Source organism: Lepidochelys olivacea (assembly GCF_965140295.1).
Source record: "Lepidochelys olivacea isolate rLepOli2 genome assembly, chromosome: 1".
Taxonomy (NCBI): Eukaryota; Metazoa; Chordata; order Testudines; family Cheloniidae; genus Lepidochelys; species Lepidochelys olivacea.
Genome location: NC_140411.1, coordinates 54,540,726 through 54,558,314, shown reverse-complemented (window position 1 = coordinate 54,558,314; position 17,589 = coordinate 54,540,726). Strand labels below are relative to the sequence as shown.

General features: G+C 41.8%; 1 protein-coding gene across 1 annotated transcript in view; it reads left to right on the top strand.

Annotated features, from left to right (window-relative positions):
- Nucleotides 1-17,589, top strand: part of TRPC4 (transient receptor potential cation channel subfamily C member 4) — a 210,162-nt gene that overhangs the window by 56,454 nt on the left and 136,119 nt on the right. The window contains exon 2 of the mRNA XM_084617453.1: nt 17,040-17,444. Within this exon, the coding sequence (XP_084473579.1) occupies nt 17,067-17,444 (378 nt within the window). The 5' untranslated portion in view covers nt 17,040-17,066. The remainder of the gene's footprint in view (nt 1-17,039; nt 17,445-17,589) is intronic.

Below are 17,589 nucleotides of genomic sequence, written 5' to 3'. Positions count from 1 at the left end.
CCTTTCCAACCGAGATATTCTATGATTCTATGAGAATATGTGGGAAAGAATTTGCCTATTAGAAGATATGTGTGAACAATTGACACTATAGTATCTAAGGTGTGTGAACATGAAGTGGATCAGCTTTGGGAGTGAAAACTAGGTCAGGGAGAAAGGGGGAGGGATTGGTGTTGTAGAAGCAGCTTGAGATTTTTTAACAAATTTTCCAAAAATCACATACTATTTGTTGCACACACTGAGAGGCAATAGATGTGTGGTGAAGTAGTCACTATGTGTGTGGCTTCATGCAATAGAGCCATAGGACAGATGTCCATTCGCTTTACTTTATTCACTCCATGGTCTCTACCTCCTCACAGCTCCCAACCTCTCCTCACTCACAGCTCCCAACCAGGTAGAAATGGTCTGTATCGACTACTGGTTAAAATTCTGAGGACACGACATTTCATTTTAAATTTTCTCATATAAAATAAATCTGACATTCCAAGGAGAGTGAAATTATAAGAGTATAAGATTGCTTGAGATGAAAGCTCTCATCCAAGCAGCTGGTTGATTTTCAGAAACAAACCTTAGAATACTGTGAGGTCCCCCAGTCCCTGGGAGTGAACTCAGATGCTTCAGCATAAATAGCATATTCAGATGGACACATTATGCCGCTTGACAGGTTGCCCAGAAATTTTGCTTGGTCAAAGTTTCATTTATGGCCCAATCCTGCCAATTGCTGAGCTCCTTCTAAGTCATGCTGAGCACGCTCCACTCCTGTTGATTTCCCTGGAATGCTCAGCACCTTGTGAGATCAAGTCTTAGATACTTAATGAAGTCAAGCAGAATGACTGTTTCTAAAGATGGGGAGAGGACTTTACAAGAATTTCCCCCCTTCATCCATTGAGATTTGTCTTAAGTTTTCAGAAACTCTTAAATTCTGCTTGCCATGTCACTGTGTGATAGCCCATGTTACTACCCTGACCCAAGCATGGTGTGTAAGTAGTCTCAAGAGGGGACTCAGTAAGCCTGACCCCACAATTACTCTTCAGCATCCTCCTTGTTCCAGGAAGCGCATGTATAGATAGGCGGGGAGTGTTCTTACGCTCCTGTCTGGACATGTTGTCCACATCACAATCTAGCCCTAACCTTCCAGCGTAGGCATAATGAGCTCAAAATCCATATTGTTTTTCAGATTTTAAACTACTTCTGAGTCTCAAAAGAAATTCTCCTTACATTCACAAGTCTAACTGCCAACGGGATGTTGGTGGTGTTTTTGTTGTTTTGTTTTGTCTTTGAAGGCTCATGTACGTTTTGATTCTTTTATTGATTTTCAACATATATACTCACCAAGATTGATAATACATCTGATACAGTGCCTGTATCTTAATGGCAAAAAAGAGAAAGTGTTTTTAGGTGTTATGAAACCAGAACGATTGCTAACGTTAAAGAGATCAGTGCATTACCCAGATTCAACTCCACTTGTAGCATTCGATTCAGTTGGCTGTAATGGCTATTTTGCAGGTAAACTAGCAAGCATTCTTCACAAACAATAAATTTGTCACTAGGTTGTAGGGAAGCTCTGGTTAAGGTGAGCATTGCAGAGAAGACGTGCTAACTGTGTGGCTAGATAGAAAGAGGTACTAATATCAATCCATTTCCATCTTTTCCTTATTAATCCATTCAGTTGGATACCAGAACCAGTTGGATACCAGAATTTTCTGGAAACCAGAAAATCAGGTTTTGATTATTTTCCTTGTGGATTTCTTTCTGCTATTGCTGTTATTTTTGTATACATATGTGGCTTGGATACTTATTGCTGTCGGAGTCCAGTATCTCCACATTTCTCTGAATCCCTTGTGGGCTCATTTCTCCTTTTCCTTACCTGCGTCCTACACTCGGGCAAATTTTCCTGCCAGCTCATATACATTTTGGATTGAGCCCTTACCTCTTATTTTGTACTAAGTAGGACTCTGATGCCAAGATTGTCTATGCCGGATCTCCAAAGTTAAGTTCCAAAATCCAAATGCAAGCACTTAAATAAGTGTCCTACTTTCCAGAAATGCTGAGCACCAGCAGCTCTCATTGACTTTGATGGAAGCAGGTGGGTGCTTGCTTTTGAAAATCAAGCCCTTTGCTTCATTGTCTAAGTATTTAAGAGCCTAACTTCAGGCAGTCTATTTAAAAAACCTTGGTGTGAAGGTATATTTACATACCTGCATTTATTATTTATACCATTTAGAAACATCTTGAGGATTATAAGTATAAATGGTGTAGATACTACATAGTATCGAAGGATAAGTTTCCTTCATAAAATCTTTGAAGGTTCTATAGACAAACCAAACTATTCCCTTTCAGAATACTGTAACAATTTTACTTAATTTACAGTACAAAGTAATAAGTTGGTTTCAAAAAGTGAGCATCCAAATAATATGATTTTCAATGTTCAGATGCCTGAAAATCATGGAGAAAATGAAATTCCTTCTCAAAGGGGAAAGCAACCCTGCCAGCATATCTTTGTCTAGAGATAATTTGACATTTCTCTAGTCTTTTGTCCCCTGTGAATAACAGACTGCAGGAACTCAACCATTTCTGGGGTGACACACAGCAAAGGTTTATCAGCACTTTAACACACACACTATATAGCACTTTAAAACAGTAAATAAAGAATAATAACTAATTGAAATAAAGGAGAATTCAGGTAGGCAGAATATAATCAGGCACCATCAGTGTGCTCAAGACTGTATAAAATACAGAAGAAGACATAGTCCTTCCCCCAATATGTGTCTATAACAATTAATAGTAACTTACATTTATATAGCACCTTTAATTCAAAAGAACCCAAAATACTTTATGTACTATATGCCCTACAGATGCAACCTCACCTACCACAAGAATAATTCCCAGGGGAATCCAAGTAGACAACATGTGTTAGGTACAATGACTTTGTCCAGGATGCAAGGATGAATAGCTTCAGTCTTGCAAAATGTTTCATGTGATTTTTGAATAACCACCAGTTATTTCATTTTTGGTTTAACATCTTTTCTGAAAGGTGACCTCTCCAGCAAAAGATTATGCAGATACCATCTACGTATCGTGTTCATTTGTCTCATACATGTTGTACTGTAATGAAAACATGTTGGAATGATGCATGTTGAAAAAATTCAGACACTTCCTAACATGCAGATGCTCTTGAGTGCTTAATATTTATATACCACTTACTCCATTACAGTAGCATCACAGGGATTTTTTTAATTTAAATATATTTGCAATGTATAAACCATTGTAGGCCTTCTCTTTGGAAACCACTCCCTGTATGGTCTGTGACTTCACGCAATGCTGCTTCTCTCAATGGGAGACGTGCAGTAACACATCTGTGACCTTGATAGAAATAATTTTAGAACAGAATTAAATGACTCAACTCAAACATTTACACATAGAAAAGTATTTGCTACTGTTTAATATTATAATTAATAATAAAAGTGTTTGCCACAGATTAATATTCCACCTTTCCCAGTTGGGGGACTCAATGGAGGTTACATTTAGAACAAACAGAAAAAAAATTTGTTGTATTTTTCATTCAGTTTGCAAAGACAATGTGTGGCATTTACTGTTGTAAGAGGTCATGTAGTCAAAGATTGTAACTGGATTTTAAACTGAGCTGGAGAACTGCTGTTATTGCTGTGCTTTCTAAGATAAAGCTGATCAAAATTCAAGCTTCAAGGTGAAAGATGACTGCCATAAGGATCAAAGAAGAATTTTTTTCTCATATGTGCATCATTGTACAATTAGTTACATGTAGCATGAGATTGCTTTTGCCTTTCTTTGGATCATCAATTATTTGGCCTTGTAGGAGAGAAAGTACTGCACTTCTATCTAATCCATGTACTGAGGTTTTTGTACAATGACATAATTTTCTGAAAGTTATGCTCTTCTGCAACCACAAGTGGTTGGGGTATGTACAGGAATCACTTGGTGAAATTATCTTGGCCTGTGTTACGTGGGAGCTTAGCTGAGTTGTTCAGAATAGTCCCTATCTCTATGATTTTAGCTTGGCTTCTGAGCTTTATAGTGAAATCCTGCTACATTGAATTCCTGGTACTTATGACCCCTTTTGTTGAGATTTTCTAAACCACTTTTTGATTTTGGTTTCGTCAACTGTTACCAGATTCTCAAATCAAGTGAGTATTCCCAATGTGTGAATACAGCTGTGGGTATGACTTCAATCCACACTAACACCTGGATACACAAGGTTGTTAAAACTCCATGGCTTGACACTGGTTGAACCAGTACCTAGTCAGACCCCAGGTTTGGGGTACCACAAAGGTGAATACTGCCTCTTGTGTGTGCCTACTTAGTTCCCTCTCAAAGAGGAAGTATCATACTCCATAAATCAAATTCTACTCAGTCACACCAGGGAAAACCAGAAGTAACTCCTTTGAAGCCTATGGAGTTTAAAAGTGTGAATCAAGCTTCTGACCACGCAGAATTCATGATATCATATATGGTCTAAATATTATAAATGTTCCTGTGTTAGTTAATTCCCGTTTCTGTCCTGAGGCAAATGGGTAGTTTTATATTTAAATAACATGAAACATATTGGAGCAGAATTATTTGTCAGAGAGGAATAGCTTATATGGGAATACAGACCCTATATAAAATTTAAAATGTCACGTTACAAGTAGGTTTCATCTCAGTGAGCTTTAAAATAACTTTCCGTGACCGAGATGAAGAAGATAAGCTATTTGATTTATAGCCCAGTTCCAAAATAGAAAATTGATTGTAAATGCCTTGTCACTAAGAAGGAGCTGGAGGTGATGAGACTGAAAATAAGTTTGAATTTATTTTTAATTTTACTAAAGGATGAATTTTGAGTGATCGGGTTTGGTTGCTAGTTTTGTCGTCGTCCCCCCATCCCCGCCCCATTAGCTATTTTACAAGATTTTTACATTGAACTTTCCATAAACCTGTGGTGGCATAATGTCTTTTTAAAGACCTTTTCATGTATCTGGATTTTTGATATTTTGGGTGTTGTCACAGACTTACCAAACCTGACTCGACCAGGTTGCATGGCTTCAAGATAGTGCTGCGCCTGATTTGCCCAAAGACCTTGGAGGGTGGTGTTGAAATGCAGATGGATTAAGCCAAGTCTGCAAACCATAAGAATCAAGGATAAGGTTCAAAAGCCTCACTTTCCAGGTCAACAAGCCACCTGAGGGAAGACTGACATTCCAGAACCCCCAGAACTGATCACTTCAGGAAGGGGAAGTCATGACACCAACAAACAGGCCACTCCACTTTCCACCATATTCACAGAGCTGGTTATCTCATCATAGAAGGCAATCAGGAGGCCAATAGAAGGCCAGTCAAATATTGAGTCTAGTTTTTTTTTTACTAGATCTCAGTTTGATTTTGGTCTGATAGTTATAATGCTTTGTTAGTTTAGTTTAATATTATTAATAGAACCTTTGCTTCAGTGATATATTGTCTTGATTTTATTTTTGTTTTAATAAAATGTAGAAGAGATTCTGAGTCACATTTCTTTCAGTATTCAACCTGGGTCCAGTATCTCTCAGGACCTGGGAGAATATTAGCCAATCAACTTAAAAGCCTGCCCAGCTCCCCCTCATTAATCCTTGATTCTCAAATTTTACTCCGTTTTGTTTTTCTTTAACAAAATAAGTCTCCTTTTGTGACCCCCTCAAAATCCACATAAGATTCCGAGTGCAGCAGACTGCATTAGGATGTTTATACTAGTGAGTATATTTATACACAGACATGTTCACTGCTGGCTCCGTATCAGCTCTACATCAGTAGAGGGTGCTTATGGACAGTTTAAGTTTATTCTTGGGGGGGGGGTCCTTAATTTATGTGTCTGACATGGGCCACATCTGAAAGTTTTTATTAGCCAGAAGAGCTTGTAATGGTTAGGCAGTATGCCAACCACACCCCTTTTTTGACCAAATCACACCTTCCCTTAGAGCTTCACTATCTGAAGCACAGAAAACACATGAATCTGCACATAAACATCGTAGAGTGTCGAAGAATCACTGCAGCACACCTCTCTCAGGTCTCTCTTCAGAGAGAAGCCTATATTGAATGAATACTTCAGGATTTCACCATTAGAGCACAATGTCTGTGCTATTGTTGGAAATGTTACATAAAGAAACTCTGGTTAGTGCAGTGAGCCTTGAAAGCTTTGCTTTGTAAAAGATGAAGTTGGAGAGAGCCCCTCTGATTTAATCTGGAGGATAACACTGGCCAAGGAGATAGTGAAGTCAACTAAATTGGATGGAGTATTCTCTCCTTTAAAGTATTCTCTGGGTAATCTCCTGCTCTCTCTTTCCTCCCCTTCCCCGCCCCCCCCAAATTGACTGCCTCCAATCAATGGTAGGTACCAGGCTGACAGCCTTGCAGACTGGAGTCGTCTGTGAATTCACAGAAAAAGTCCAGTTCAGACAGCGGCAAGGAAGTTTCTCTTATGTTGCTCCGCCAATATGCCTTAACCCTGATCCAGAAAGATTCACCAGTAAGGATGAGCAAGCGGTGAAGGCTCCATGTTCATTCCTACTCTTTCCTGAGAAGGCCAGCATGAGTGCAGTTAGAGCTAGTTGCAGTAGTCAATTTTTTAATGAAGGCAGCTGTCCAGTAAGAATAGAACTGAGGAGACCAGCTCATGAAAGCTTATGCTCAAATAAATTGGTTAGTCTCTAAGGTGCCACAAGTCCTCCTTTTCTTTTTGCGAATACAGACTAACATGGCTGCTACTCTGAAACCTGTATATACCACTAAGCAGCTATCAGCAAATAAGAACTCTGAGCTGAACCTTGCTCACTCTACTCACAAGTAGCCACACTGATCTAATTGGGGATAGCTGTGTGAGTGAGGCAAGCAGGATTTGATCCTGTGTTGCTGCCAACTTGGGCTTTATTTGAAGAAGTGTTAAACAGGCCAGTTCTTGAGCTTCTGTAAACTCATGTAGCTTTGTTGACTTCAGAGCTATGCTGATCTACACCAGCTGAGGTAATTCCACTCTAATGTCTCCATATCACTTAAGTCATCAACTGAGTCATACTTCACATATTTTAATGGGAAAACAAATCCTGTATATAGTACTTAATGATATAATTCTCATAAGCCCCTTAAACTTGGTCATTAAACATTTTTCACTCTGGGGAGAGGATCCCTAAGGGCTTCTCTCCACATGCAGCAATCAATGCAGGTCTAGTGAAGACCCGCTAAATCGACCACTGATTGCTGTCCCATCAACTCCGATATTCCATTGGAACGAGAAGCATAAGGTAAGTCGACAGGAGAGTGTCTCCCATCGAACCAGCACGCTGTAGACATCGCAATAAGTCGACCTAAGGTACATTGACTCCTGCTAAATTATTCATGTAGCTGGAGTTTCATAACTTAGGTCAACTTAGCCCTGTAGTATAGACCTTGTCAAGGTTCCTCCCCCACTCTGAACTCTAGGGTACAGATGTGGGGACCTGCATGAAAAAACCTCCTAAGCTTATCTTTACCAGCTTAGGTCAAAACTTCCCCAAGGTACAAAATATTCCCCCCGTTGTCCTTGGACTGGCCGCTACCACCACCAAACTAATACTGGTTACTGGGGAAGAGCTGTTTGGACGCGTCTTTCCCCCCAAAATACTTCCCAAAACCCTGCACCCCACTTCCTGGACAAGGTTTGGTAAAAAGCCTCACCAATTTGCCTAGGTGACTACAGACCCAGACCCTTGGATCTTAAGAACAATGAACAATCCTCCCAACACTTGCACCCCCCCTTTCCTGGGAAATGTTGGATAAAAAGCCTCACCAATTTGCATAGGTGACCACAGACCCAAACCCTTGGATCTGAGAACAATGAAAAAGCATTCAGTTTTTACAAGAAGACTTTTAATAAAAAATAGAAGTAAATAGAAATAAAGAAATCCCCCCTGTAAAATCAGGATGGTAGATATCTTACAGGGTAATTAGATTCAAAAACATAGAGAACCCCTCTAGGCAAAACCTTAAGTTACAAAAAAGATACACAGACAGAAATAGTTATTCTATTCAGCACAATTCTTTTCTCAGCCATTTAAAGAAATCATAATCTAACACATACCTAGCTAGATTACTTACTAAAAGTTCTAAGACTCCATTCCTGGTCTATCCCTGGCCAAGACGACTACAGACAGACCCTTTGTTTCTCTCCCTCCTCCCAGCTTTTGAAATTATCTTGTCTCCTCATTGGTCATTTTGGTCAGGTGCCAGCGAGGTTACCTTTAGCTTCTTAACCCTTTACAGGTGAGAGGAGCTTTCCCCTGGCCAGGAGGGATTTCAAAGGGGTTTACCCTTCCCTTTATATTTATGACAGACCTGCCCGTAGTCTGTATTCTTTTTGACCAACATCTTGAGTGACACTGGCTCTGGAGGTGAAGTGTTTCATGCCTTCTGTGATAGCCTGCAACACATTTCCAAACAACTACCTAAAACCAATGGGTTGTAGCAAAACATTTATTAAGAAAATAATTTATTCAAACCAAAGTAATGCAAGTATATCCAGTCTTAAATTTGACAAGAGCTAATCTAGAAAGGTACAATCTATGTAATCATGTTCAATGTTTATGTCTTAGTTTCATTGTTTCTGTTCTCCAGACTGCTAGTTTGTTTGTCTTTTATTCAATGTCAGCGGGAGGCAAACCCACAGCCAAACCAGGGCCGCTTGCTCAGCTGCCCCTCCAACAGACCCCCTTTATGGAGCCATGAGCACAGGTATGTACCTGGTGCAGTTCACCACTTCCCCTGACACTTGCCCCTTCTGTGGCATGAGGGAGACCCTGGCACACATTGAGTGCACTTGGCATTGGCATTGAGTGCACCAGGTTCCAGCCACTTTTCCAGCTCCTCCAGTACTCTATCCTCAGGTTCTGGCTGCACTTCTCCCTGCACCTCCTGATATTTGCACACTGCATCCATGGCCCCATAAAGTCGTGAGACCTCCTCACCAATCTCCTCCTGGCGCTGGCTAAGGTGGCCATCCACACATCAGAAGGAGGAAGCTGTGACTTTGGGGCCTTTTCCACTCCTCCCTTAGGTCATGTATCCAGGCGGAGTTCCTCTGGACTGTAGCCACTGGATTCCTCGATGCCTTTGAGGAGCAGTGGGTGGTGTCCAGGGTTCTCTGCTCCATGTCCTCCTCTGGCTCTCTGCTTTTGACTCTGTGACCCTGACTCCCATCCCTGTTCTTTCATTTGTTGTCCCCTAAATTCACTTGAGACCTGAGTCAGGTAACTCCTCCCCTTAGGCTGAGAGGCACGGCCTTTAGATGTGGGCAGATTTACACATCCCCATCCCCAGAGCCTCAATAGGTGTCCCTGCAACAGACTTCTTCATGGAGCTGTGAGTATGGGCGTGTACATGGAGTGGTTCATCAACTCTCCTGACACCTGCTCTTTCTGCAGCAAGAGGGAGACCCTAGCACACTTTTATATTGAGTGCACCAGTTTGCAGTTCCTCTCCTGGCTCCTCCAGAACCTCCTCCTCCGGTTCTGGTTGAACTTTCCCCCGCACCTCCTGATTTACACACTCTAGCTGTATCCTCACAAAGTCAAGAGACCTCTTCATCAACTTCCTCCTGGTGCTGGCCAAGGTGACCATCCACCACGTCAGCAGGAGGAAGCTGGATGGCAAGGTGCTTTGGGTCTGTGGGGCCTATTTCCAATCCCTCCTGAAGTCATGTCTCCATGCAGAGTTCCTCTAGGCTATGTCCACTGGCTCCCTGGACACCTTTGAGGAACAGTGGGCACTGTCAGGTGTTCTTTGCTGAGTGTTCCCCTCTGGATCTCTGCTTTTATACTTGTGACCCTCGCTCCCATCCCTGTTTTTGCATTTGTTGTTGGAACTCATTTGATGCCTGGGTCCAGTGACTCTTCCCCTTAGGCTGAGTGGTGCAGCCTTTAGATGTGGGCAGATTTACACCCTCCCATTCCCAGTGCTTCAATAAGCACCCCCCCAAAACACCTTCAGTGAGTCATCCCTCGGGCAGGCGGCAACATTTCAGCGGGACTAACATACCTTACCCACAGAGCCTGCAGTGACTCAGCCTTCAGGCATGTGGCAGCAGCCTACCTCTGAGCAGAGCCTGGGCACATGACCCCCAGGCTCAGGTAGTTTCCCAACCTCAGCAGAGCTGCAGATCAGTCTGTGCAACACCACTACTCAACCAGGAGCCCTCCGGCTGCACAACAGACTCTCTCCATTTCCAGCCTGCTCTTAATGCAGTTCTTGTTCCTGCCCCAGTCTTGTCCTTCCCTACTCAGACCTTGCTGCAGCCTGGCCACTGTCCTGCTCTAGCCTTGTTTCTGCCTCCTGACCCCTCGGACTCTGACCACCCAGCTTCGACCTTGGGCCTCTATCTAGACTCCAGCTACGCTACTGATTTGCCTTGTCCACAAACTCTGACCACCCAGCTTTGACCTCTCGCCTGCACCTGAATTCTGGCTATGGTACTGATTTTGGTTTGTTTATGGACTCTTCTCTTGATTCTGACCCCAGATCTCAGTTCCAGCACTACCCTTGGCCCAATCCCAATCCTGGCTTCAACCTCCATTCCAACCACTAGGACTGAGTATTGGGAGACAACACCTGGCAGTAAGTTAGGGCAGTCAATGAGAATTCTAGCCCTCAAGTCCAGTATCTCTTGAATCCATATAGGGGTACACTAGTTGACTTTGTGACCTGGTGTGATCTTATTCAGAGAGGTGATCTCAGAGGGAGACATGACAATCTGTCTCCATCATCCATTATTCCTTGCATACTCCTTAGAATCAATGGGTTTTGCTGTCAGTTGGGGTTCCTGGCTTCTTTAGAGCAAGTAAGAGCTACCAACTTAAAGGGCAACCTCAAAAGGAGCACCCCCAAAATTCAATTTCTCTTGCCACATAAATGGCTGTTTGTTTCTCAGATGAAATTAGTTCCATTCCCCCAGTCCTTGGCCCTAAGAGTGGTCTTATATCAAATAGGACTTCTTGTCAGATTAAAGTGAGTCTATCACAGATATAGACTTTAAAAGATCTCACTCTTCCATCAATCCCTGCCATGAATAATACCACATAAAATATGTTAAATTGATCATAGAGAAATGTGTTCTGCACTTGTCCTAAATGTGCAGGTTTCTTGAGCATAGTGTTCCACATTCACTACCTATGAGGTCCTCACCTAACTCACACAACTAGTCCTAAAAGCAAACCTACAAACAAAATCCAAAGTGCTCCTTAGACATTGTGGTAGCATATGCTACTCTCCCACTGCTTATCCCACAAAAGGGTAAAATGTACATGCAAACCTACATGAGTTAAAGCTGCTGGAGTTAAAGTAACTTTCTCCCCTCAGGAATAACAATGGCTCAATGGTGAACTCAGAAGTCACTCCCGTGGATTTTACAGAGCTCCCTACCATCCTCCCAGGGGCCTGACCTCTTGTACAGCACCTGAAGGAGACATGCTGTCATTCGCCATCTTCCCAGACCTATGCCCCAAAAAATAAAAGGCACAAAGGGGGGTTGGGAAGTTAGTGTGGGTTCCACCAAAAGTAACTCCAATTTACCAAATAATTCTTTCTGATTCTAAGGGGAGCATGACCTGGAAGCCAGCCACCTTCTACCCTCCCCAAAAGAGTGGAGATCCAATTTCATGCAGTTATGTGGAGGGACTCTTGTGTAGTCTAAGGCCAGGGAGAAGTATGCGGTGGAAAAAATAGTATGTGATTGTTTGTTTAATTAAAGACTGTATCATAATCCGCAAGTGCAAAGGGGGGCGGGGCTGAATTAAAGCTGCACATGCAGCCGAGACTGAATAGAAGTACTAAGGACTTCGAGACTGCTTCATTGGTGAGGGAGTCATAAATATGAAGCAGTGCCTCCTAAGCCTAGACAATTCATTTTGTATGGGGTCCAGTGTATGAGCCAGAGGTCTACACTACATTAGCTTTAATTTAGCACTTTGCACTAGTTTTCCAACTTTCATCCACTTAGGTTCAGAATAAGCTGTATCTAAATCTTCCCATTTTAACAGTAATTTTAATGGTTTATTTTATTAATTAGACAGCAATATAATTTGGAAGTTTGTCTTTTAAGATATCTTAATTTGCATAGTGCACACTTTATGTAGTATGTATTGTAAGCCAGTCAAATTTAATCACATAATTGTACATGATTTATATATATAAAATGAAACTATTTACAAACTGTTTGTTCAACCATCTCTAGTGCTATTTCAGTCATAAAAATCACTATTTGCAAATATTTGTAGAAAGATAGAAACATTTGTAAGCTAAGTGATTTGGACTGAATCACTTGACCAGCTGTGCTCATGATCATTTTTCTGGATATGGAAACCAGGGCTAAATGCGTTTTGCAAGTAATTCTGTATTTGAAGATGTGTGCAAAATGCAGATTTTTCAAAACATAATATTCCCAGTGATCTAAAAGTAATCATCCCTAGATAATTCTGAAATGTGTAAAGTCTCCATTACTGAGTGAGGCTTGTGTTTCTGAATATTTCAGTTAAGTCTTTTGTTTTATATTAAAACAAAGATTGCTTTGTGCAGTCTTGCAAAATAAATGTAGGTACGTTTGGAGGAGTCATTTGTGAAAGATACAATAAACTGAAGGAGATCATATAAATTTGAGCCTACAGATTGAAAGTCAGAGCTGATCAATGTTGTTCTATTAATTTTTAAAGTAACATTATTTTTCACTGTTTATCTCATTGTTGGTAGGTTAGCAGGAGTCCTGAACTCATTGCATGTTGAATTCTAGCTCATTGATTTTCCTCAGTACAACAGAGGGGTAGGCGGCACTGACATCCAGTGAGCCAGTTCAACGTTAAGACTCTTTTGCTCATTTATAGCTCCAGTCGATGATCTTGCTCATTTAGGTTTGATCCTGCCAGGTAATAAGCATTTTCTGGAAGGTGCAAGGTGCCCTCTGCTCATCTCACTCACTTCATAGGGAGCAGTGGGTACTGACCATTTTGTCCAAAAAGCAGAGCACCTGCTGGGATCAGGCCCTTTATTTGCAAGATCTCCTTTCTCAGTCTCTGGTTTGCTTCATCAAGTTATATCTTAGATTCATAGGGCCAAATGCTGCCCTCTATTACACCAGGTGCAATCCCATGGACTTTAATGCTTGTGTGCAACTCAGGACAGAAATTTGTCACAAAAGATGCATATTACCTTCTGGGTCTGATGAGCATCTTATGGTTCCTAAGGTTCCAATTTTTAGAGCACCTAATTTGTCTCTTCAGTATCCTTCCTCTGAAACACTCTGTGGTTCTGTAGCAGATCTGTAGAGTCTGTGGCAGATTAAATCAGTTGTAAATTCACATTTGCTTAGCTCTGCCTTCTCTGTACTTTCAGCAGTGGGTTTTTGACTTGTCTCTTGATTTTTAAATTAAGGGATGGTGTTTCTTCTCTGTTGCAATGATTCTGCAAAGGTTGCACAGTCCTTATGACTAGCACACAGATCTTCAAGAACCATCACTTTACAAATCAGTGTTCTCGTTTCCTTTCAGTCCCCATCCCAGTGGATTGGTGGACTGGCTCTCTGGTTTCTTTCATGATGGGAACAAATCCAGCCCACAGCAGAAGAATTCAGAGGAAAACCTCTGGAGTTCCTGTCCTCGTTTGCTATTTCTGCATGAGGGCACATCTAGCTCTGAGTAAAGATACCAACATGTGCCACTGTCAATCTATATTTCAAGATACTTGACGATGCACTTCCACTTATCTGTAGAGAGGGCCAAGCACGAAACTGGTAGTTTGATACATCTGTAAACACCTTGTGCATTATTATGACTCATGAATATATTATAAATCATTCAGGGGGGCATTACACCAGTAATCAAGCTCTATGAATTAATTATGTTTTTTTAAACATTTTAGTTCAGATGAGCTCCTCATATCATGAGGCTGATCTCTTTATTTGCTGAAAATAGAAAGAGAAAAACAACAAAAACAATCAACAATTACCAAAAGAAGGAAAAGTGTTATTTAGGAAAATGTGTTTGTTAAACGCATGTCAGCAGCAAGAGAGGGAAAGGTTACAATTTGTTTTTGTTCTTCCTTGTTATTTCCTGGTCCAAGAATGAAGATGTTAGTAACACATATTCTCCAGAGATTTCTGAAAGCCTGAGGCCACCTTAATGCCTATCTAAGAGTTAAGAAAGATTAATACCATAAAAAAATTAAAAGTTCATCATAATGTTGTCTGAACTTTTCTTCCTATAAACCACTCTGATCATATTATGCCATAAGCATCTCCATCTTCTCTTATCTCATGGGGTCAAATTAATCTCTGACTTTCTTTCAAATAAATGGAGTTGCAATAGAGATGAATATACCCCATTTATTTTGTACCATGCCCAGGAGAGAAAGGGAGAGAAATAACAGTTTCTTTTAAATCAAACACAAATAATTCAAATTAACAGGTGGGCAACTCAACCCTGATAAAAGAAAATTCTTTTTCACACAGCTAGTAATTAAACTGTGGAACTCAGTGCCCAAGGAAATCTTTGAAGCCAATAACTTAAGATTCACAAAGGACTGGAGATTTATAAGGATATCAGGAACATCCAGAGTTCTTGGCACTCAACTTCAGGGCATTTCTCTGTCTGTTTGTATGTAGCACAATAATTTTTGAATACTAAACCCAGTCAATCCCAGAATTTCCAGGAATATTTTCGTCATCTGTGTGCAGAACCCCACTGGTTTCAGTGAAAATCAGAGCACCAGAAAAGCCTGATTCTGAGGAAGTCAGGACACAGATTGCTTGATGCTGCAGGGGGAGGAATCTCTCCCCCACTTCCTCCCCGCATAGCTGCCTACACATATTAGATGCAGCAGGTGATCTACTATGTGGGGAGGTAGTCTGTGGGCTGCAGTCTAAGAGAAGTAAGGGAGCCTTAGAGGGAGGGTTTTTAGGGGGAGATGCAAGCACCTAGTGGGGGGGGAGCAGAATGGCAAGAGAAAAAGTGAGGACTTGGGGAGGCAAGAGAGTGTGTGGCTATGTGGGGGAGGGGAAGGCAGCAGGTACCAGAAGAATGGGGCAGTGGTGGTAGGGGAAGCAGGGATCCATGGGGGAAGAGGGACAGAGGCAATGGAGCAGGGTAAGGAAGCAGGGAACCAGAGGGGAGTGGGGGAAATGGTAGTGATGGGGGAAGCAGGGACCTGGTGGGGCAAACTGGAGTTGGGGATGGGAGGGAAAGCAGGGTCCTGGAGTGGGGGAGTGGTGGAAGGTGCAAGAAGCTGGATCTGGGGTGAGGAAGCAGAGACCTTCGCAGGGGGAAGTGTGGAGGTGGGAGAGCAGTGCGGAGGTAGAGGGGGGAAGTGGGGAGGAGGGTGGGTGGGGGTTGAAAGCAGGGACCTGGGAGGAGTGTAGATGGGGAGGGGGACAGCGTGAGAAATGGAAGGTGGAGGGGAGCAGGGACATAACAAAGCCTAGGTTTATCAGCTCAACTGCCCCAAGTATTGACTCTGGAAGGAGAAGAGCCATGTGGGGGGAGAGAGGAATAAATTTCAGCTTGGGGGTTGGACGGTGGTGGTAAAGGAGGGTTCTTGTGCCGGAGGGGCATGGAACTCAGGTGGTAAGGGGATGGTGAGCAAGTTGATGAGTCACTTAAAGGGAAACATTTAGAAAAGAAGGTACACAGAACAAGGACATATGCAGCTTGGTTACTGACTTTCCTCATACCACTTACATAGGATTACGTAAAATTAGTTGTAGTTTGTTAACTAGGGTTTGATGCTAGGGTTGCCAATTTTGGTTGGGCATATTCCTGGAGGTTTCATCACATAACATACTCTTTAATTAAAGATTAATCTTTAATTCCTGGAGACTCCAGGACAATCCTGGAGGGTTAGCAACCCTTTTGATACACACGTGTTTTACTGGGTTTTCCCCCTCCTTCAGAGGATTTTCTCCATGTCTCTGTCAAATACCCAAGATTCCCCACATTATCCTCTTGTTTTGTATGACTCACCATTCTCAAGGCCCTTAGAAATAATTCCTCCTTCTTCCTGAGCAAGACTAGGGCCAACAATGCCACTCCTAAATTGGATGGAGGGGTTGTAAAATAAGGGGCTCACTACCGCTCAGAGGCTGTGTTATGTGAGCTACACAAATTCTCACAGAGAGAGACAGAGAGAGAAAGAACTTAGATCACCTGACACCCAGTCTCTCTAACCACTGGGCAATGCTGCCTCTCTACTTGAACTGCAAGGGGGTATTTTATTGATCATGTAACCTAACAGTTTAGATCCCATCATGTTACTACTTTCTTTTAGACCACAGAGGTAACCAGCTAATTGTTGCCCTGACAGAAGGAACAGATATTGCCATGGTCTCCCATGGGCAAAGAATACAATAACAGAGGCAATACATGCTTGGTGATGTTTAAGATATTAGAATTGCGATTGGATATTTGTTTTAGTTTAGAACGTGCTAAGGATTAAACCAAACTCTTGGCCATTATCTATTAATTCTGGGGATTTTTACATATTAAGCGTATCATGGGCAATGTATAAATGTTATTTTACCTTTTTAATTTCTAACTCTAGCTTACAAATCAGATTCAGGATACTTGCTAGAATATATTAGTTTAATAGTAAAAAGGCTGAATCAGATACAAATACTCCAGACTTTAGAAGGTTCACATCTGGATTTGAACTGTGCAAATTAGGTCCATCTTAGGCTTGATAGAATGTGCCAGGAAGAAGCAAAATCTAGTTGATATGGCACCAGACTCAACGAGGGGAGACCTGAGTGCTTGGCTTGATCACTGTGACCTTGGCCAAGGCACTTCATCTCTTTTATTCTCTGTTTCCTCTTTTGGCCTTTGTCTGTGTTGTCTATTTATACCACAGGTTTTTCTGGGCAGAGCCCATCTCTTATTATGTGTTTGTACAGCACCTCTAAATGCTACTATAATTCATATATAGTAATAGTAATCATAAGCTGAACTGTATTCCAGGAATGCATAACTGAAGCACACTTTCTTTTTAAATTGCAGAGACAAAGTATTAGTATGGCATAAAATATGGCCCAGTTCTATTACAAAAGAAGCATCAATGCCCCGTACAGAGACCGCATCCCTCTTCGTATAGTGCGAGCAGAGTCCGAACTCTCCCCCGCCGAGAAAGCCTACTTGAATGCTGTGGAGAAGGGAGATTATGCCAGTGTGAAGAAAGCTCTGGAGGAAGCCGAAATTTATTTCAAGATCAATATTAATTGCATCGACCCTCTTGGAAGAACAGCTCTCCTTATTGCAATTGAAAATGAGAACCTGGAGCTCATTGAGCTGCTTTTAAGCTTTAATGTGTATCTCGGAGATGCTCTGCTGCATGCCATACGAAAGGAGGTAGTTGGAGCTGTGGAACTTCTATTAAATCACAAAAAGCCAAGTGGGGAGAAACAGGTATGTGCAAAATTCACTCTTGCTCTTTGTTTGCAAGCCAGTAGGAATATGCCAGGAATTGTCAAAAGGGAGCCAAGAGTTTAAAAAAAAATGACTATTTCAAATTCAACGTGTAGTGTTTTCAGTATGATCTGTATCATTTTCA